Source organism: Sarcophilus harrisii, chromosome 5 (assembly GCF_902635505.1).
Source record: "Sarcophilus harrisii chromosome 5, mSarHar1.11, whole genome shotgun sequence".
Taxonomy (NCBI): Eukaryota; Metazoa; Chordata; class Mammalia; order Dasyuromorphia; family Dasyuridae; genus Sarcophilus; species Sarcophilus harrisii.
In genome coordinates this window covers 149,701,377-149,724,263 of record NC_045430.1, presented here as the reverse complement: position 1 = coordinate 149,724,263, position 22,887 = coordinate 149,701,377, and the positions used below count along the sequence as shown (strand labels likewise).

At 36.1% G+C, this 22,887-nt stretch overlaps 1 protein-coding gene across 4 annotated transcripts in view; it reads left to right on the top strand.

Moving 5' to 3' along the window:
• The first annotated feature begins 15,908 nt into the window (after positions 1-15,908).
• ATXN7L1 (ataxin 7 like 1) overlaps positions 15,909-22,887 on the top strand; it is a 238,297-nt gene continuing 231,318 nt past the window's right edge. For 3 of the 4 annotated variants that reach the window (XM_031938731.1, XM_031938730.1, XM_031938736.1), the window contains exons 1-2: positions 15,909-16,156; positions 16,774-16,842. In XM_031938731.1, coding sequence (XP_031794591.1) covers positions 15,976-16,156; positions 16,774-16,842 — 250 coding nt within the window. In that variant the 5' untranslated portion in view covers positions 15,909-15,975. Of the gene's footprint in view, positions 16,157-16,773; positions 16,843-22,887 lie in introns of those variants that run through there. The other variant, XM_031938732.1, reaches the window with a different exon arrangement.

Genomic DNA, 22,887 nt, shown 5'->3' with positions numbered 1-22,887 from the left:
TTTCTATCTTCTTTTTTTTAAAAAAAAAAAAAACAGCTGGGGAGAAGAAGAGGGCATTTTGGAATAAAATATCTTACTACAGCTATTTCTGCTTCTCAAATGTCAGTCCTGTCCTATCTTTCTGTGAAATTATCTTGTACCATAATCATATGCATGGTTGGGACAGGGGCATGTGTGTGTATGTGTATGGATGTGCATATGCACATGTGTGTATGTGTGTGTATGTGTTAGGGAGGGAATCCAAGCACAGGCAAAAGACAAAACTTCTGGTCTGCTTAACTTCTACATACAGCCTGTGATCATTTATCTCTTCTTTTCTTTTTGAATTTGCCCCATCCTATTATATATCTGTCCTTTCCCAGGTATCGTTTAACTTTACATTGTAAATTGTGAGTTGATGAGGACCATGCTTTTAAATAGTTTAAATTTAGCTTTATGCCTAACAGAATATCATGGATAGCTGAGTTTTTAATGAATATTTCATTCTTTTCTAGTTTCCTGATATTCATTTTTTCCTTCACCTATGAAATGGATATCATAACACTGACTAAACTTCCAATTGATAACAAAAAACAAAGTCTACTATGTTCAGTTTTTAAGATAGTGAAAAAGAAACCTTGTATGGAACATATAGTTATCTGATTATCACCTTAATTGCACTCACCAGATACAGAAAGTGATTATTTTTCATTAATTTTAGTTACACAAAGACAATGTTAACATAATATCTCTGTATGTTAAAGTAACAAATTATTCACTGTACTATGAAATGCCTTTTGGGTTTTCTAGTAATGATGATGAGCTTGCCCTAAGTAATTCACAATCAATTGTCAGATTTCTTTTGTGACCAGGGACATGCAATTACAAGAATTACAAAATTTGAGTTAAAAAGCAACTCAGCAGCCATCTAGTCCAAACCACAGATGAACAACCCTCATGTAACCTAGCTTATACAGATAATTCAGTCTCTGGGCCTGAAATAGACTGAGCTCCTCATTAATAAAGATGATAACTAAAATGAACTAATACAAATTTCCCTCTAAATGTCCAAACTCTGTCAATGGTCTCCACTTTTCAAAAACAGATTGTCAAGCTCCCATACTTTTTCATTTAAAAAAAAATCTATGCAAATAATTTTCTCAACCAATATTTTATTCAAATAAAATTAAGAATCTGTTATAATCTTATAACTCAAATCTTAAGTATGCAACAATAATATAAATATTTGAAAAAATTCATTATAATTTTTATATTTTGAATTTATAAAAATCACAGAAATATTATTAATATGAGTGAGTGCAAAACTTTAAAAAATATTCTATCATTTATGATAATCACTCAATTATTTTCAAAAACAATCAAAACTGATATTCTATCTTAACGATAATTATAGTTGCTTTGTACAAATAAGAACTTGTATTACCACTTTGATAAATCCTTTTCCACCATACCCAAAGCCTAAGACTTTTCAGGTTCAAATTCTTCTTTCAGTGTACTAGCACAAGACAAAGTCTATTAATTAATTAAACCATTAATGCTCCATTGGAGAAAAACCAAATGTATCATATTGTCTATGGCAGATGGATTTTTATCAATTCGTATTCAGAAATATCTAGGTTTTTGGCTCTTCTCTTGACCTTCAATCTCCTCTGGATTTTGATATGTATTATAATCATGGCTCCAAAGTAGACTCCATAATATTCAGGAAGCTCTTCTGGAAAAGTATAAAGTGAATGGAAAAAAGAAGAATATGGGGAAAAGGTGTCAAACACATGCTAGTCCACAATACTCTAGAGTGCTAAACTAGATAAAACTGTAATTGGAAAATACCAACAAAAAATGACAATAAAATATAGATAATGTTAATATGCAATTTTCTAAGTCAAGATGTGCCTCTGGGGATTCTCACATACAATTTGTTGGCACCATTTCTATTTGAGTTTGACATTAGTTTATCTAGGAGATCTCATCAAGATTCTAAATGGGGATAAATTGCCAGCTGACACCAAAATGGTATGTGGAACCTCTGTTGTCTTATTTTGTCAAAATTGGGGTAGCAAAAATGCATATAGTCATTAAAAATTGTTACTGTGGAGAATGGACCATTTGCTTTTTAGATTACTCCTGCTTCTATTAAGAGACAACTGGTTGATCTCTAGTTACAAAGAGGAAAAGTCTTTGGAAATTCAAATGAGCTGATAGAGCAGAACGAATCCTTCTTCCCCAAAGAATCTGAAGGAAAATGGCCAGTACTGGGTTTAGATGGGAGGGAAACAGAAGAAGTCCAAAAAAAAAAAAAAGCTTAGAATTTGGTTAAGACTGAGGTCTCACACTTAACAGGTGTTCCAGGAATTGGCCCCTAAAGTTTCAGTGTTGGTCTGATAGATCCCCTTCTGTTTAGGGACTCCCAACCCATTAAAATTTTTTTTCTTTAACAAATTAGTGGGGAATGATGAGGTCTTGCTTTCTCTGGACACAGCATCTCTGCTGGACAAGTAGTTCTGCTGGACTCCCTGGCCCTGAATTTCACAGCTCAACCTCTAATAGCCAAGGCTAGTTCTCTCAACTCCACAACCGGCTTTCTGTATCTACTTTCTGTTGACTGTTTTTTTTAGTATTGGACAAGTTGCAATATGATAATTCCTACCACTGTTACAGAATAGGGAGAGCTACATAGGTATGGGAATCAAGAACAGAAACTCAACAATGGACAAATGAAAGCTGTTTAGCCAACCAAAGGAGAGAAAGTGGAAAGAGAAAAGGGTCCATCATAAAGCTCTGTGGAATGTCCAGAATTAATGGGCAGAAAAAGGGTGATCTAGCAAAAAAAAAAAAAAAAAAAAAAAAAAATTGAGAAAGAATTGTCAGGTAAGAGAAGCAAGAAATGGTACCAAAAAAAGAAACCAGTATTCAGAGAGAAAAAAGTCTATGAGGGAGTGGCAGACAATGTCTTAAGATGCTGAGAGGTCAAGTAGATGGAAGGTGAAGAAAGACCATTAGAAATCAATGGAATCTTGGAGAAACTGGTTTCACTTGATTGGTTGGGTAACAAACCAAATTTCAAGGGAAAGAAAAATAGCGGGGAAAGAAATTTGGGGAAGACGTATAGCAATGTTAAATAAAAGAGTTTAGGTTATCCAAATTATATTCAAGATATTGTTGGAACTGTTAATTACTTCATTTAGATTAATCAATAGACAGAAACTATAATATATACCATCCATCAGTCTTTGCTTATCATCAACTTGAAATGGGAACTGAGAGCCTCCAATTCCAAATACTTTCTCACAACAACTAGGCCTATTTTCATAATTCTATTTTTATTCTCTCAAAAATGTGAGTGGGACAAGAAAGGGCATGAAAAGTTGTCAAACAAGGAGAAACAGACTGCACACCTGCCCTCCAGATGTTAATGGATTTTACAAAACTTAACAACATAGGCAACAAATTTTCCACAAAATTACAATTCTCAGAGTGAATGGATTAGGGAAATAAATTTAGAGGCAAGAGTGGCAGATGGGGTAGATGGAATCAATTAAGGAAAAGAACATCAAACAATTCAGAGGAAACCTACCCTTAATGGAACATATTATTTTCTCCTTGTTGCCTACAGGTAACTTCAGAAACATTCTAAGGAGTAGGGTGCATAAAGAGCTCCTTAATTCCACTGGGAGATTCACCCACCCAAAAGTGAAAGCTATTATAGTCTCAATTCTGCTTTGTCAATAATATGGAAAGTAGTATATGAATTGTACTTTTAGCTCTAAAGGAATTCATGAAATATATTAAATACATGATTCTATAAACGTATGTCATTTGACTTTAATAGATGATTTAACAATATCATCTTGGTTGACCTATCTTCTTTTGTTGTTGTTTTTTTCTTCAGATTTAATGGAGAAACACTTTCTTAGACTGGCTAACCTGCTTTATAATTTTCTTTCCTTTGTTATTAATTTTTTTAAATAACATTTTTGCTTTAGGTTTAATATTCATTTAAGTTTTCCTAAACAAATTCTTTGGAATTAAGATAGCACTAGATCTCTGCTAAAAAAAAAAGTTTTAACAAAAAACACACAGATCTTATATACCTAAAATTACTAGTTTTCATATGATATGTTGCTATAATGAATATATTACATATTGGTTGCACGTAAATGTTCTGTTAAAAGGAATTTTAAATCTGCATATACTTGTCTTGAAATCACTTAACAATTTACACACACACACATATATATATACATATATTTGTGTAAAAATGCAAAAATTTATAAACATGCCTTCCAATTTTTAAAAATTGGAATAAATGGGAATACATATAAGCAAAAACTGATATATACAGGGTGTTTCAAAAGTTATACTGCAGATTTTGGGGATATTGTAATGTATATATATATATATATATATATATATATACACATATATATACAGATATACATACATGTGTATATATAAATATTTATAGACTAAGGGATTTGGAGAGGCTATTGGATATTAGAAACATATATGTTTGTGTGCGTGTGTGTATACTAGCAAGTCTGTCCAGTGCATGACTGTCTGACATTGAAACCAGAAGCCAGTGGTAAAGATAACAAGTTTAGACATTTTGTCATCTTCAATGACCTTGTAACAAAACATCTTGTCCTCATTATCAGTTAGAAGGTACAAGTCAATCCAAGTTCAATAATATGCTATTATGTACAAAATACATTGTCACATTTTATTGTTTTAAATAACCATTATAAATGATTAAAAATACATTTTCTCTTGGCTCCTGGAATAAAATAAAATAATAAATTATCTCAAAATTTTAAAAAAGTCTGCTGGTTTCTTAATCAGATTTTTGACATTTTTTTTAAGCCATTGAGATTAATTGACTTGCCCAAGATCACACAGCTAGTCAAGTATCTGAAATCATCTTTGAACTCAGATCCTCCTGACTCCAAGGCCAGTACTCTATTCACTGGGCCTCCTAGCTGTCAAGGCAAATTTTTCTTTATCATAGAAAAGCACTTTGAATGTTTATGTGTTTTAAATACAGTCTGTAACCCATTCCTTGACTTGTATAAACCCATTCCTTTATTTCTTTTTAAAAATTATTTCAAACTTATCATTATATATTTTTTTAACTTCCATATGTCTATCTCTTCTTCCTTCCCTCAGCAAGTCATCCTTCATATTGGAGACTGTTTAAAAAGAAAGAAAAAAACAACACTTCAGCAAAACTAACACATGAGATATATCTGACAGTAAATCCAAGTTCCATACCTACTCATCACTACAAGAAAGAGAAAGAGTTGCATTTTCTCAATTCTTTTCTGAGACCAAGTTAATTATTATAATTATGCAGCATTCAGTTTGGAGGGTTTTTAAAATTGTTTTTTCTTTCTGTTTACACTACCATAGTCATAATGTAGATTGTCCTACTTACTCATTTCTGTATCAGTTCATATGAATCTTCTTATTCTTCTCTATATTCTGCATATTTATTGTTTCATAAGGCACCTTATCACTAGGCTATTGTAGTTTTCTACCACAACTTGGTTTTTAAAAATTTTTATAGTATTTTATTTTTTCAAATACATGCAAAGATAGTTTTCAACATTTACCTTATAAAACCTTGTATTTCAAATTTTTCTTCTACTCTTCCTCCTCTCTCCCTCCCCAAGACAGCAAGCAATCCAAATAGATTAAATACATGTAATTTTTCTAAACATATTTCCGTATTTGTCATACCTCAATGTGTTTAGTCATTTCCCAATTGACAAATTTTGTCTAGATCTTTGCAGCCACAATAAGCATTGCCATAAATATGTCTACCTTTCCAAACTCCTTTGTTATTAATTATTCCTATCTTTTTTCTCCATTTACTACCACCAATTTGGTACTTGGAAAATCTCTAAGTTGTTTTGGTTTGTATTTCTTTTTTAATGATATGGTACAATCTTTCATATGATAGTTAATAGTCTACAATTCTTTTGACAACTATATGAATCATTTAATGACCTTCCATTGAGTCCGATACCTGAAGTCATACATTTATGCTAATTACTTCCCTATATATCTTGGATAAAAGACTCTTCTCAAAAATATTTGATGCATATATTCCCCCGATTGATAAGCTCCTATCCCATCTTAAATACATTGGTTTTACTCATGTTAAAGCTTTTTAATTTTAATTAAGTTAAAACTGGCTTTTGTTTGCCAAGCTATTAGCTTTCCTAAATAAATTTAGAAATTTGAGGTTATATGTACATAGATAAGTGTATTAACCGCGTATTTTAAAATCAGCCGGAATCAGGAATTCAGGTTATGGGAAAATCGTCAATCTTTATTCTTAGCAGAGATGAAGAAAGGTCGGAGGTAGAAGGGAATGGGCAATAGCAACGTCAGCAGCTGAGTCAAGAAGCTAGCTAGACCAGAAGCCACAAGACCAGCAGCTCCTAGAATCGAACCCCCTGGCAATCTCTCCCCGCCTCTCTTCCTGTCCCTCTGCCTCCACCCACCAAAATCGTCATTTCCTATACAACACATCAGGACTTGCACAGAGAGTGGATGGGGGCCATTCTTTATCCAAGCATGTAAATTAATAGAGTATAGTCCAATTACTATTTAGCCTCACGTGCTTGGGACCTCGGTGTATCAACTCAAACCTCAGCCTATTACAGATAAGCAAGCACACACCGAAAAAAATTATAACAATATCCTCATACAAAATATATTTATTGAGAAAGTTTATTTTCTATATATGAAAACATAAAAACATACACATATAGCTTCTGCTCTTTTAAGGTACTATCTTTTTATTTGGAGTAGTTTGGGGCTATGAGTGAAAAAGTATATTTGCATAAAGAAAAATAAATTAGCTGATGAGATTCTACCTCTTTCATTAATTGTTTTATGGCTTTAAAGAACAGAGAAAGAATTTTTGTTTATTAGAACCTGAGAGAACATGAGTGTGAAGAAATAATTTTTTAAGACAAAATTTTGGGAGAGTAATCACCTTGAAAACCAATAAATGGCCAGAACATCAGGGCATTTTGGTCCCTTAGTTCATTTGCATAGAACTATTTTAAGACTTTTAAAAAGTAAAACTCAAAAAGTGAAAAATGATATGCCTATTTAGACAGGAGATGTTTTAAGTATAAGCTATTGATTTTTTTGTTTAGCATTCAGAATTTTATTGGAACAATATTTTTCACATTTTGAGTCAAATAAGATATGAAAATTAGCAGTAGCTACTTATATTGAAGCATAACACCCCATTATAATAATTAGCTCATTTAAGCCTAGGAGGCAACATAATGACTCCTAAGAAGTGCACTTTGTTTCCTTTGGCTGTGGAGGCTTATTTTATATGAAAAGTTATGAGTCTAGATACAACTTGCTTAGTCCCAATTAACAAAAATTCTTTTTTTAATTAAAGCTTTTTATTTTCAAAATAAATGCATTATTTTCAACAATCACCCTTGCAAAACCTTGTGTTCCAAATTTTTTCCTCCCTTTCCTCCACTCCCTCCCCTACATGGCAAGTAATCCAATATATGTTAAACATGTGCAATTCTTCTATACATATTTCCACATTTATCGCACCGCACAAGAAAAATAAGATCAAAAAGGGGGAAAAATGAGAATAAAAACAAAACAACAAACAATAAAAAGTGAACACACTCTTTTATCTCTATCTTCTATCTTTATCCCCACAGTCTTCTCTGTGAGTGCAGATGGCTCTCTCCATCACAAGAGCATTAGAACTGTAGGCTACTGATTTTATAGGGAGATTTGGTGAGTTTTTACATCATAAGTAAAGAGGTTAAGTCAGCAAATACCAGGAAGTTCTGATTTAAGCCACTGAAAAATAGTTAAGAATCTAGCAATGAGGAGCAAAAAGGTCTAAGAAGTCTGGCTAAAACAGTTAAGCTACCTAAGAAACCAGCAGCAGGGGCGTTCAGTTGATTAGAAGGTTACATCTACAATTTTTTGATTGGATCAGTAACAGCAGAAAGCTTCAATTCCAGCTATTGCTCTTCGGTGCCATCTAGAGTTTGTGAGAAGTAAAGCCTCTGAAAAGTATTCATTGTTCTTCCCTGTCCTCTCTTGTTGGAAAGGGTTAAACAGAAAAGGAAAACTTAGGTTTTTGCACCTGCCTTGCTACATAGGACAAATGCATCTAACTGGATGAGAGTAATAAGATGGCGAGCTTCATTTGCATTGCCCATAGTGTCAACCTGAGTAGTTTTGCTAAGACCTCTGTTTGTCACCAATTGACTGACAAGTACCTGGTGTGTAGTCTGGGCTGGTCTAAGCTGGTTTATATTGCCCTGAGATCCAGTTTTACAAAGCAGGTATTATTAATGCCATTTTTAGTGGATAGAGAAGTTGTTGGAGGACTGGAGCAGAAAGAACCACATTTCACCGATATTATCATGGCTCAGGTCTATATACACTTTGTGATTATCAGTTAAGTCATGCTACTATCATTCTATTTAGTCAAAAGATTTATTTCACGATGGTTACTAAATCTGTATATTTTTGACAGGGCTTCCCAAGTTTTGAACACTTTAAGGTTCACAAAGTATTTTATGTTCAGTATTTCACTTGACCCTCACAAAAACCCTATGAAGTAGGTATTAGTCTTATTATCTCCATTTTATAGATAAGGAAATTGAGATTCAGAAGAACAAAGTGATTTACTGAGGGCTATACAATCAGTAACTTAGGCCACAAAGTTAGGAAATTAACAAACAAGATTTATATTCAAGTCTTCTGAATCTAAATCTAACATTCTTTCCATTGGACCATGCTACCTCTGCAGTTAGTTATTACTCAGTAATGAATAGTTCTCTCATTTTCCTACAAAAGGGATACCTGACTTTTTCATCATGAGGAGTTGCCTTAACTTTCCTAAAGTTGTGTGATTACTATCAGAGTTAGAGGTAGGACACTATGAAGCTGCGTAGAGTCAAAAGATGTAAGTTTGTGATGCTGAGGTCCAGCTTTGTCAGCTACAAATCAAGAATAATAATACTTATAATACCTACCTCACAAGGATGTTGGTGGTTAAATAGCTTTTTAAAAGCCTTTAAGCACTAGATGAATGGGAGCCATTATCAGTTCTGAGAGAACAAGCTGTTTGCTGGGAGATACTGGACTCTAACTCCCTATCGCACAGGTAATGCCCAAGAGCTGAAGAGGGGTATGGAGCAGTGGTTACCAGTTTGGAGATTTACTAGATAAAATTTTGAGTTTTACTAGTAGACCTGTCCAATCTATTGATTGGAAAGGGAGAGCCCTTCTCTCCAGTCATTACCAGACTGCTACCATCAATGAGTTGAAGTAGATAATTTATATAAGATGAACCTAACCTAAAAACGTACAGGATGTAGAAGATGTTTTTAATGCAATCTCACTAAACAGTCCATGTTTCTAAGAGGAATAAGATACCCCAACTTTACAGGAAGCTCAAGAAACTGGGCCAGTTTGCTCAGGCTTTTGTTCCCTCCAGCTTATAAAATCTAACAATAACAATAATTAAGAAAAATTAAAAATGAAAGGAAAAATGAGAAAAAATTAAATATCAAGGCCTTGTACTTTGGACCTCTACCTTCTTTTTACTAACCTAACCAAGTCCACCAAAAATCCAGTTCATATTTCCCATGTATAGTCTTCTCTCATATGACCCTTCCTTACCATACCTATTCTCACCAGTCTCATTCAAAATTTTGAACTTCACCCAAGGGATATTTCAAGAATCTCCTAACTGGTATCTCTAGTTCTAGTTCTTCCCCCTACTCCAATCCACTCTGCCAACTGCCTCTAAGCTAATCTTAAAATGTCAATTTTATCCCATCATTTCTCAGCAGTGGTCCTCCGTGGTCCAGAGGCTAAAGTTCAACTTCTTCAGCCTGACATTCAACTCGACTTTCCAATCTCCCCTCTTCACTATTCACCACTTCTTCAGCCTGACATTCAACTCGACTCTCCAATTTCCCCTCTTCACTATTCACCAGAACAAATCTTCTGCTTTAGTCAGGATATCCACATTATCTTTTAAACAAATTATATTCATTTCCAACTCACAGTCTTTTTTCATACAATTTCCTCCCTCTAGACGGCATCTTTTTCACCTATTTTTTTTTTAAACTCAGCTCGTGAGTTCACACCAGCCCATGAAGAGCTCAGCTTCCTCAGAGCTTCAGGAATAATAAGAGAAGCTCATATTTAGGTCCACAGGGTCACAAAAAGATGGACAACAGTGAATGAATAACGACAAAACTCCTCAGACAGTCATGTAAAGTTTAAAAACTGCTTTACACTCAGTGAAGTGGAAGTTCAGCAATTGTTCTGCCTCTTAGTCTTAAAAATTTATTAAAGGCTCCCACACATTCAATAAGTTGTCCAGGACCATGAATTAACATGTGTCATAAGCATTTTAAATTCTGGTCTTCTTGACTCTGAGGCCACTAAGTCACATTAGTGCTCTAATGAAAATATTATTGTGCCAATTTTTCAGGCAAGGAAATCGAGATTCCAAGAGTAAGGTGGCTTGCCCAGCCCGGTCATTCTCCTCCATGACTTTTTTTTTTTAAACAGTATTAGGTCTTGTCTCTCTGAATACATCACTGGTTCTTTGAGAACAAGGACTCTGTTGATGTACAGTAAGGAAAAGGAAAGGAAATAAGTATTTATAAAGAAGTTACTATGTGTCAGGCACTTAACACACATTTCATTTGATCTTCACAACAACCCTGGGAGGTAGGTACTCCCTCTTTACAGTTTAAAAAACTAAGGTAGATAGAGTTTATATGGCTAACCTAAGGTCACATAGTGACTGAGGCTGAATTTGAACTCGTGTCTTTCTGATTCCAGGGCCAATATTCTCTCCATTATTAGATCTAGCTGCCTCTATGATATAGAGGAAAGACAGCATCATTTAAGTCAAAGGACTAAGAGGTTCAAATTCTGATTCTGTCACTTCCTTCTTGTGTGAATTTATGCAAGTAATACTTACCCTCTATGTGCCTCAGTTTCCTCATTGAAAAAATAAACGAGTTAGATTAGATAATTTTTAATATTCCTCATAGCTCTATATCTAAGAAGCTAATATTATGCTTTTTTCACACAAGAGCCATTGTCTGCAGTAAATATTTGTTGATTGATTTACAATATCCAAAACAGGAATTCTCAATTCTTTGTGCTCTAGAGGAAAATTAAGAGAAATAAAACTATTGGTTAACAAAAACAAGTTTACATGGTGCAAAGACCCACCCCAGCTTCTTTTTCTCCCCCTGCCCCTTTCCTTCTCACACTATCTTACAATTCACAAGACTTAGTATAAGACCCGTAGGATTGGACTAAAATAACTCAGTACCTTAGAGGAGTTATTTTTCTGGGAACTTAAAGACTTAATGGTGTTCATGGTACCAAGCACCCAGGAAACTGGGAGTCCAAATAAGAAATGGCTGAATGAAGGTAAAAATCAAAGAAATATAGAATGAAGGTTAAAAATCAAAGAAATATAGACCCTTACACTGAAAAAAAAAATAAAAATTTAGACCTAGAAAAGGCATTACAGATCTCATTCAACTCACTTTATAGATGAGAAAACTGAGGCCAAGAGAGGCAAAGGGAAAGGCAAAGAGGCAAAATCAAGGTCAAAGCTTGAATCAATGAATCGGTACCAGAATTAGATCTCAGTGCTTCCTGCTTGATAGTATAATGCCTACTTGTGAAGAAACAGAAGAGTTAGGTCACCTAATCCATCTTTCCACTCTAAGAAAAAATCCTTCTGCAACATTTCTGACAAGTGATCATTCAGCCTCTGCTAAATATTTCTGGTGTTGGAGAATTTCATGAGGCAGCTCATACCATTTTTAGATAGCTCTAATAAATTTTTTCCCCTCATAAAAAGCTCTCTGCCTCCTTAGAGAAGAAACATATTGATTAGGAAAAAATATTAAATTATGAAATACATGATAGAGAACAAAAAAACAATTTGAGTAAAAATATAAGAAAATCATGAATGGATTGTGAGACTAATCTAATCTAATGGAGCCTCAAAGTTGTCCCATAACCCTAGAAGAGGAAAGACTGATCCATAATTTAGTTTGTATATGTATTCCAAAGATAGCTACACATTTCTCCCAAAATTTGATCTGTACAAAGTCTGTTTGGTCTATAATTATATTTCTTTTAAAAATTATCTCAGATTTGTTGATGCTTTTATATAAAAGCATCAACAAATCTGAGATAATTTTATATATATATTTCTGGCCAGATCTCTCACTCCTCCTTTCCCTAGCAAGTCACTCCAAATAATAAAGATTTTAAAAAGAGAAAAAAAAATTTCAGCAAAACTAGTTAATAGATCAAGTACATCTATTCCTACATATTCATATCTGTTCATAAACCCAAAGTTTCCCCATTACTATGCTGAAAAAAGTTTTGCTTCTTCAATTCTTTTCTACAGCAATAAAGCAAATCAGGCATTGTGAATACTCCTAATGCCCACTTCTCATATCTATAATCATGACTGTGAAAGATCCCAGGTTCAAATTGTAGAAGAATGTCTTCCTTTGTTACTAGTTATCTCAACTGTCTAAAGTATGGAACCAAATTCCAGCTAGCCCCAAGAAATTTATTAAGCACTTATTATGTGTCAAGAATTGTATTAAATTTTAATATATTTAACATCTACTGGTCATCCTGCCATCTGGGGGAGGGGGTGGGGAGTAAGAGGTGAAAAATTGGAACAAAAGGTTTGGCAATTGTTAATGCTGTAAAGTTACCCATGCATATAACCTGTAAATAAAAGGCTATTAAATAAATAAATAAAATAAAACATGTCAAAAGGGAAAAAAAAATAGTTTGGATAAAAGATGCATCAATGTATTGGCCATATGAGTTGAATGAAGAAAATAGATAGATGGTATATTGTAAAAGTAGAATGAAAAAAAAAAAAAAGAAACTGATTCAATTTGGGTACTGAGAATAAAGAAAAAGTCAAGGATAATTCTCAAAGTACAAACCTAAGTGTAATTTGAAAAATGTCAGTATCCTTAACAAAAATGGGGGACTTTAAATAAAAGGAGAATTTTGGGAGAAAAAAAAAAAGAACTGTATTAAGCCATTGGGATACAAAGAAAGGCAAAAATAGTCTATAATTTAAAGAAGCTCCAATTCTAACTGAGAAGAAAGTATGAAAAAAAATTGTATATAGAGAATCATATGTAGCTAAAATATAAGTTAGACTCAGAAGCAAGGCACTAAGAGCTGGAAGGATCACAAAAGGCCCTTTGCAGATGATGGGATGGGTGTCCAGTGTAAAGAAAGCCAAGAGGCAGAAGATGAGGAGGGAGAGCATTTCAGGCATTAGGAACAGGGGAAAAATTCTGAGTAGAGCAATGGAATATCTGAGGAACATTGAGAAGGCCATGGTTAAGAACATTTGAAAGGTAGGAAAGGGACGGGCTGTAAAATTCTTTAAAAGCTAGACAAAGGATTTTATATTTGATCCTGGACATGATGGGGAAACCACAGAAGTTTACCATGGGGAAGGGAGAGTGTTGTGATCAACCTGCACCCAGGAAATACAATTTTGTTAGCTGAACAGAACATATAGCAGAGTGGAAAGAGACTTGTAGAAAGGAGATGAAAATGGTATAGGAAGGAGATGATGAAAACCTGTACCAAGGTATACCATAAATGGAGCGAAGAGTGTGTGTACAAGAGATGCTGAAGATAGAATTGACAGGACTTGCCAATAAAATGGATATGGGGGGAGGCAGTAAGAAGTGGAGAATGACATTTAAATTACCAGTTAGGGTAATTCAGAGGACTACAATACCCTGGACGGTAAAAGGGAAGTTTAGAAAAGGGAAGGATTCAGGGGATGGGGGGAGGGGTAGACAATAAGTTTAGTTTTGGATATGCTGACTTTAAGATACCTCTCGGATTTATAGTTTGAGGGGACCACTAAGGCAGTTAAGCAAAATAAGCCAACATACAGGTCAGGCTCCATCAGGCAATCTTCAAAGATAATAGGATTTAGCATCTTGGAAGCCTATAGATAGATCATCTGTTCCAACTCCTTCTTTTTACAAATAAGGAAACTGAGAATAAGAGATAGTTAAATATCAAAGGCAGGATTCAAACTTTCTGCTATATCATTCTGCCTAGAATCTGGGTCCCAACTCTTAGCTCCTGGCATTTTCTCTGCCTGTGTCTACCATGGCTGGAAAGCATACTTCTCCCCAACTCCAACTACTGAATTCACAGTCTTCATTTAGGTGCCAACCAAAAATCCCATCCTTTACAAGTCTTTACCAAGACCTCTTCATTTTACTGCCTCCCTCTGTTAATTATTTCTTATTTATCCTGTATATCTAGTGTGTGTGTACACATATGTATTTATGTATGTATTTATGTTTGTGTGTGTGTGTATATTTTATATATATATATTATATATATATGTAAAAATTTGCTTGCTTATTGTCTGTCCAATTAGATTGTGATCTCCTTGAGGGTAGGAACTCTGCTTCTTTTTGTAACTGGGTACTTAATTAATATTGATCGATTGATTGATTTGTGTCATTCAGGATGGAATAGTCTTGGATTCAAAAAGCCACACTGATCAGAAAGAGGGATGGTTTGGGGTTCAGATGATTTCTAAAATGCATTCTCAATTCTACCACTTGCTAACTTCTTGAGTGAGTTTGGGGAAGTCACTTGGCTCGTCTGTGTCTCAGTTTCTTCTTCTGCAAAATGAAGGAGTAGGATCTCAGTTCCTTCCAACTCTAAAATCCCATGATCCTATAAATGTGACAGCCAGCTACTACGCAGCAGGACGAGGATGTCGGGAGCCTTTTGCTGAAGAAGGTCTACTTCTGAGAGAAATTTGGAAACCGCTCTCCTCATTCGAAACTCAAAAGCGTTTTACCGACACTCTGACCCTTCCTCTTCCCTCCCCAGAACCCAACAGTTCCACCCAGTCAGCTCAACACCCTCATCCCCTCCAAAACATTTCCTATAACCCCTCCCCCTACTCCACCCCAGGCCTCTTTCCATTGTATGGCCATAGGAGGTATGTCAGCGTGTGCGGCAGGGAGTGGAGGCTACCTGGGCTCCCTCCTCGCTGGTGGCCTTAATAGAGCACCCAGTCCTTCTCCGAGACCTGGCAGAGCCCCCCATGCACGCTTGAGGTCTCTTGCCTGGCCCGCAGCCTGCGCTGCGCTAGCACTCTACCGGCTCCCGGCGCCTGAGGAGGGGATGTGCAAACTTTCCTCCCTCGCGTTGTAAACTCTCCCGGAAAGACTTCTCTTCCGCCGGGCCCCAGCCGTCCCCCACCTCCCCGCCCCTCACGCCGGGGCTTCCCGCAGATTTGTCGCGACGAGGCCAGCGGCAGCTGCTTGCAAGCAGCAGCAAAAGCAATACCCGCCGCGAGACGCACTCCAGCCTGGGTCTCCCCCACCCCCAACCCCTCACCCCTCCTTTCCCCCCAACCCCCCCAGTCAATGCAAGCACCTCCCGGAGCTGCTGTCTCAGGCACTAACAGGCAGCGCGTCTCTCTACTGCCTCTGGCGGCCGTCGGGGCTGCAAGCGGAGCTGGCTCCGGGCCGCCCGACGGCCCCTCCTCCTCCTCCTCCTCCTCTTTTCGTCCTCCTCCTCTTCCTCCTCCTCCTCCTCTTCTCATCCTCCTCCTCCTCTTCTTGTCCTCCACTTCTTCATCCTCCTCTTCATCCTCTTCCTCCTCCACCCTTTCCTCTTCTCCTCCTCCATCCCTCCCCCCTTCTTCCTCCTCCCCCTTCCCCTACTCACCTCCTCCCCCTCCTCCTCTCCTCTCTTCTCCTCCTCCTCCGGTCCCGTTCCCCTCCTCCTTCTTCCCTCCTCCTCCTCCTCCTCCTCCTCCTCCTCCTTCTCCCCCTCCCCCCCCCGCCCTCCCCCTCTCAGAACACTCAATGTCGGAACGTTCCGAAGATGACGTCGGAGCGTTCTCGAATCCCGTGTCTCTCGGCTGCTGCTGCCGAAGGAAAAGGGGAAAAGCAACAAGAAGGAAGAGCAATGGCGACACTGGATCGCAAAGTGCCCAGTCCGGAGGCGTTTCTGGGCAAACCCTGGTCCTCCTGGATCGACGCCGCCAAAATACACTGCTCCGACAGTAAGAACCCCGCCGCCTCCTCCTCCTTTTATTATCCTGTAACCTTTCCATTCACCTAGAGCCACCGGGAGAAAGGAAAAAAAAAAAGTGTGTGGGGGAGAGAGAGAGAGTGGCCCCCAGTGTCCTCCATGCTTCTCCCTCTCTCTCTAAATAAATACACATAGAGACAGATCCTCCGTGCATAGAGATCGGCCCAGCTGCTAACGCTGTCTGTCCGTCCGTCTGTCTGTCTGTCTGTCTGCCTGCCTGCCTGCCTGCCTGCTGCCCGGGCTTCCCACCGCAGCCCTCTGGGTGGGCTTTTACAGCCCTGCCGTGTATCGGTTTAAAGGGCTACTCTGTTGCTGCTTGCACAGTTTGGTTGGTTTTTTTTTTTTTTTTGGAGGGGGGGGGGGGGGAGATACCTATCTGGGCCAGGTAGATGGAAACCCACACTTGGGATACAAATGTTGCATTGTCCATTTTGATTTTTTTTTAATTTTTTTGGAATGGTTGTCCTCTGCAGTACATAGAATACATATATTTATATATATATATTCATATAAATGTTTGCAAATAAACATTCTTCCCTCCCCCTTGACTTTGGCTTTTTTTTTTTTTTTTCTGCTTTTCATCTGCAGATGTAGATTTAGAAGAGGCTGGAAAAGAGGGTGGAAAAAGCAGGGAGGTTATGAGGCTTAATAAAGAAGGTAAGTGAAACCACTGGCATTTTAGTGGTAGTGTGTGTGGCAGAATCTTCACAGGATATAGCTAATATAATGTGAATTGTTCTGCTAGGTTACAGAGTGACTAAGGCTTGTCAAAAATTGAGCACGCCCAGGTGACTATCCCTTCATGGTAACTTCCTTCAAAGTATAAATACAACTAGAGGGGGGAGGAAGGCTATTTAAGACAGAAGTTTACTATACTTCACTTAGTATCCATATTGGACTTCCTTCTGCATATCTGTAATTCTTGCTCATATGGACATTGCCCTTTTTTTTTTTTTTTTTTTGGTGCAGAAATATCTAGATATACAATGAGTGTACCCATCCTCAAGCATATTTATTTTTAAAAAGTCATTAGTTACTGTGGATAAATTCACATCGATTTAATTGACCCCACATGTCCAGTAATTTCTGCTGCTACTTCGCTCTCCATCAAAAACAATTGTACATGGCAAGTCTTTAAAGAGGTTCACATTTGGTACAATTTGCATTTGGTCACAGATCATTATGTGGTGAGCATGGTTATAAGCATGTATGCCTTCACCTCTCCGTCTATGTTTTCCTGGCATGGAAGTACAGTACCTGAAATGGGACACAGTGAGTAGGTCATCACAGACCAAATAACATGCAAGTGAGGCCGTGGCCTCAATCGATAACCTGCTGGTGTTGTGCATATGAACACACATGGTCGTCATAAATAAATCACATCCTGTTATCATATACAAGCATGCCATATGTAGTTGTGGCCTGTGTATTCCAAAATGGAAACTCTAAAGGCAACTTTCAGCTAAGCAGAAGGATGGACTTATTTGTACTGCAGTGAGCTAACGTGAAATCTTGTGAATGGGATGGGCAAGAGTCAAGGAGGAAAATATGGAAGTGCTATGGTTGAAAACAGCACAGTAGTATCCCTAAGTTAAAAGCCTTCAGCAGAAGCCATAAGAGTACCAAAGGGCCGTCTCCAAAGAGGAGGTATTCATTGGAAAAAATACACTATACCATACCACCACCAAGGCCTAGCTGCCCCTAGCTAGAAAGATGTAGTAAAAATAAGCATGGCTTTGTTGATTAGCACCTGAGAACAGCATGCAAGTTTATAAACTCAATCTATTTTCTAACTCTCCAGAGAAAAAGATTTTCGTACATGGAGAGAACTTTGAGAATAAAATTTGTGCATATACAGGGACAATTCTTTAGCATCATTTAAACTTTGGCATTCTGATTATTAAGTAACAGTGTAAAGAATAAAACTCCATTTTAAAGAATTTTTTTTTTTTTTTGCCTCCAAATACTTTAAGGGCATCTCAACCTGTGCCTTAGGATGTGCGTGATAGAATTATGTTAAGAAGACTTAGGTGCTGTCAGCTTATCTGTGTTAGAAGACCGTACTAGTTGGCAATGGAAATTGACACCAGCATTTCCTTTTCTTTTTCAGACAAACTCTTAAGATCTTTAAGAGGTCAAGACCACTAGCAACAGGGAATTTTCTTAGGATGGAGCATGAGATTCTGTGGAAGGGCCTTTTAAATTAAGTTTAACAAAGGGCATAATACAAGGAAAGTATTAGATGGAGTTCAGTGACTGGGTAGCTAATTCTGAAATAAAATGTCCAGACTCAAATTTTTTTCCCCCCAAAATTCTCATTTTCATACATTTGCCATATGATATTGAGCCTTTTCAGGAAAGATAGAGAGCACTCTTTTCTTCAGACATCACTAATGGTAAATCCTGTTCATTAGGCTATTTGTCACATAGAAGTAAAAAGACTTATTGCTTGATTATTTACATTTGTATTGTCACTCACTGTGGTCAATATATGGTATAAATTGTGAAATTCACTAAGTAAGGGTTCTAATATCCCTTTGCTTACAGACCTTGTAATAGTGTAGTAATGGATTCCTAAGAGGTTTAATGGTGTAGATATGTGTGCATGTTTTATTTTATGTCTAAGAAATGCACATATGTTAAAAACATGACCCACTATAGTATGGAATGTAGCATTCTACAGATCTGTCTTGGACCCAGTTCAAGAAAGTATAGTTGCCAAAAGTATCCAAAGAGCTTCATTGTTATGGTGTCACCTTTAATAAGATCCTATACCATAGAGTTAAAGCAAGGCCTCTCTGTGTGTTTATTACATATTCACAAATTATATAATATATGTATATTTATACATATATGAACTTGTATCAATATAGATTTATACACAGAGGCAGAGGAAAACAAGGATATCTTTGGAAAAACTTTGGACATGAATAGTGATGGCCTAATAGGATAAAGTTTGGGGATGAGAAATAGTAACTGTAATTTAGTTGTAAAAACTGATAGTCTTTCAAACAGATTTTGATATACATTTTATATATTGAATTACTCAGAGGGCAGGTAGTATGATCGTTTTAAATAATCATCTCTTGCTGTTGTTTGGCCATTGGTTTGGTAAATATTGGGTGTTCTTATAGACATTTCAAATACATATTTAGAATTATGAAATATTGCCCTTTTCTCTTCACATCTTCCTTGACCTTTCTCAGCTTCTCTTTCCTTCCTATACATCATGGATGAAATTTTTGCTTTGAGATTTCTGATGTAAAGTCCTGATATAATTATTATTGATACTTCCAGAATTAACCAAAAGCTTGGGCAAGGAATATTTGGCAGATCAGATTTTCATTTTAAATATATGATATTATCTGTATATGTTACTGGCTTATTCAAGTTCAAAAGATGCAGCAACTAAATACTGTGTCTAAGATATGTCATAGAAAGAACATATTTTTCTTTTTTTGAAAATAAAACATTCACATTCAAAAAACAGACAAACTATACTTTATGTTAAATGTGTCTTTAATTATTAAATTTCACAGTGCCAGGAATTCTTGTATACTTGTATCCAATATAGTCTTGTTTGTCTATCAAGAGTTTGTGACTGGACTTTGGGCTATTAGGGGTGTGGATTCAAATTTCAGTCATATATTTTGTGACCTTTTTGATGAGTTAGTTGGTCATTTAAATCAGTCAAGCAGTGAGATTAGATAAGAGCATAATTCCCAGAAATCAAGTGTTTGAGACATGAGGAAATTTGTTTATGATAGAAAGTTATTTCTAAAAACAACTCATTTTCAGCTACCATTTTTATCTTGATGAATAGTAAAAATATCTGTATTTATCCAGGATCAGATGTTAGATACTTTATGAAAAAGACTCTTTTTCACCTTAGGTTAAAAAAAAAAATCAGTTAATATGAAAAGTTTTCCTCTTATTGACTGCCTTACTTTGTTATAATTTTAGAGAATTTTTTTTTCCTTAATTTTAATTTTTAAAAATAATTCCAGTTCTGTAAGGTACAAGTGTTTATCTTGTTTATACTATTTGGTTACTTTTAAAAAGTCCTAATAAACTACTTACAATCATAAACTGGAAGGGACCTCTGAAGCCATGTCTTCTAATTCCTTAATTTTATAAGTGATAAAACTAGAACTTAAAAATGTTTAAGTAAGTTACTGAAAGTCACATGGGTCCTGAGCTCCAGAAATCAGATTTGAACCCAGGTTCTCTCTTTACACAGCCAAGACTCTTTCTATTGCACTTTGCTCCCTTCATTGCAAAGTATTAGACTATGTCATTAATTGGGGGAGGGGAGGAAGAGAAGGTGTTAGGGGGTAGGGCAAGGAGAAACCTCAGCAAATCTATCTTTATAGAAAACCCACAATTTTGAAGTCAGTAATGTATAGCCTGCTAGATTGAGGGGGAGGGGAAGGAGGTGAGAAAAGAGAGAGAGAAATGATCAATTTCTACTGTTTTAAACTAGGTAAATGCAGTAAGGAGTCATTGAAGTGTTTTATCAAACACTAAAGATAAATACTTTTAGCCAATTTACAATGTGATAGCCAAGAAAGATTTACAGAATTCTTTATAGGAACTAAAGGCTTGGAAAATACCCAGTGAACCATTATTATTATTATTATTTTAAACTAGGAAACTCATAGAAAGAGATGCCTTCCTTTTTAGGATGTAAGGGTTGTAATGTTAGGGACCTATATTTATATATTAATGTTCCCAGATGCTGTGTAGGTAAATTTGTGGAAAGTTACCAGTTTTCAGGCCATGTAAAATTATTCTATAGTGAATATTAGCTGTGACTGTAGAGTTTGCTTTCTCTTGAGATATTGGTGGAATTGGGCTGAATCTGTGTATGGAGAGAAAGAGTATCAATTTGAATATCCTTGGAAATAGGGCAAAAGATAAAATTCAGAAGGACTGCAAAGGACCTGAGGAGAGCTTTAGTTGTTAAAGTATATGAGAATGCATCTTGAAGTCTTGTACTTGAAGAAAATGAACTATAGCTTTCTCAGTAGAAGACAGTATTTTTGAAATGCCAATGAACAATGAAGAAAGAAAGGAGAAATATAATATAAATTTATAGAAAGCTACAAACTACCTTCCTTTATGATTGGTCAAGCAGCTGGTAATGGGGACCAAAATAAGTGATATCCCCAGATTACCCACATATCCTTATTTTAGCCTTTTTAATGTCTTTTTAAAGTGAGCCTTTTTTTCCCACAAACTCCTAAATTTGGCAAAATTAGCTGGTTTTTTTTTTTTTTTTTTTTTTTTCAGATTCATTGGTTCTCCCTTTCTTTTCTTCATCTAACGTTTGGTAAGGGTGAAGAGAAGTTATGGAGTAGCCAAAAAAAATACAAGGAAAAGACCACGTGAAGAAGAAGCAAAGGGTTTAGATAATTCACAGACTATGTAATCAGATCCTAATTGATCAAAAGTGAATGATCATAGTTGTCAAAGCCAGTGTCAAAAGAGGAACAAAATTACAATTGCCTATAGTTAGTTTTGAAGGCATTTCAGTTTTTTATTTTGCTAATATTCTGACATGCCTGGGTTCCTATGTTAAGAAGATGGGATGGATTTTTTCTTTTTTCTTCCTCATAATGTGGTGGACACACATTTTGTTAAAGTATATTGTACTATCTGCTGAGGACAAGTTAAACCTTTTCATTCTTTTCATCCTATGCAATCTCTGAGAATTCTTCCTTCCTCCATAGATTTGTGCAGGCTCTCCTTCAGTTTGTCATGTAATACCTAGTGTTTTCTTAATGCTCAAAATGACAAAATATTGTTAGAAACATGGTAATAAAATGCTGTAGTGTATTTAAATGTTGTCCTAAGGTTCCATACTACTGGGCCAAATTGTAAATATCTCTTATCAATTTTATGTTTATACTATGCTTTTATACTAAAAGCATTGTGTTAGGCACTTTTGGGGATACAGAGAATTATAAAGCATGCCCCCTGTCTTCTAGGAACTTAAAATAACAAGGGCTTTTGGTCAGTAGTTAGAGGTAACCACTTTTAGTGAAATTAATGACACCCACTCTATGCTTAATCTTTCTCTTTGGTAAATAGCAGTATTCTAACCACAAGTAGTTATTTGTCATCTTAACTCTTCAGGTCACGAAAATTCTAGATATAGAACTCTTAAGAAATATTAAAGATGAAAACATTTTTAAATCCCATAATACCAGTTTTTTAAGTGGTTTAAGAAGGTTAATATTCATTGTGTATGACTTTTAATGTCAAAATACTCCCATTGTAGCTTAGTACAGTGGAAGGAATTGGGAATTGAAGTCATAGGATCTGAGTTTAAATCTAGTCTTTTTCACTTATAACCTTTCTGGGTCTCAGTTAACTCATCTGTAAAATCAGAGTATTGAGTCAGATGATTTCTAACTTCTCTTCTAGCTCTAAATCTGGTACAGCTAAACCTGTAGCTATTCAGCTTGTCACTGTAAAGTGTTAAGGGTTTGTACTTGTATTTAAGCATGTCTAGAATCACATCTATTACTCTTGGGAGTTTGATTACACATGGGATTCATTTGAAATGGTGATGCCCGTGGCAGAGAAGAGGCTGGTGTCTGAGTTGCTGCCTGTGGGCTTGGAAAGTATAAAGGACAGAAGAGGATTAGATTCTTGAAGACTTCTATGCTTGGTGTCAAGTGGACTACATTGTTATCT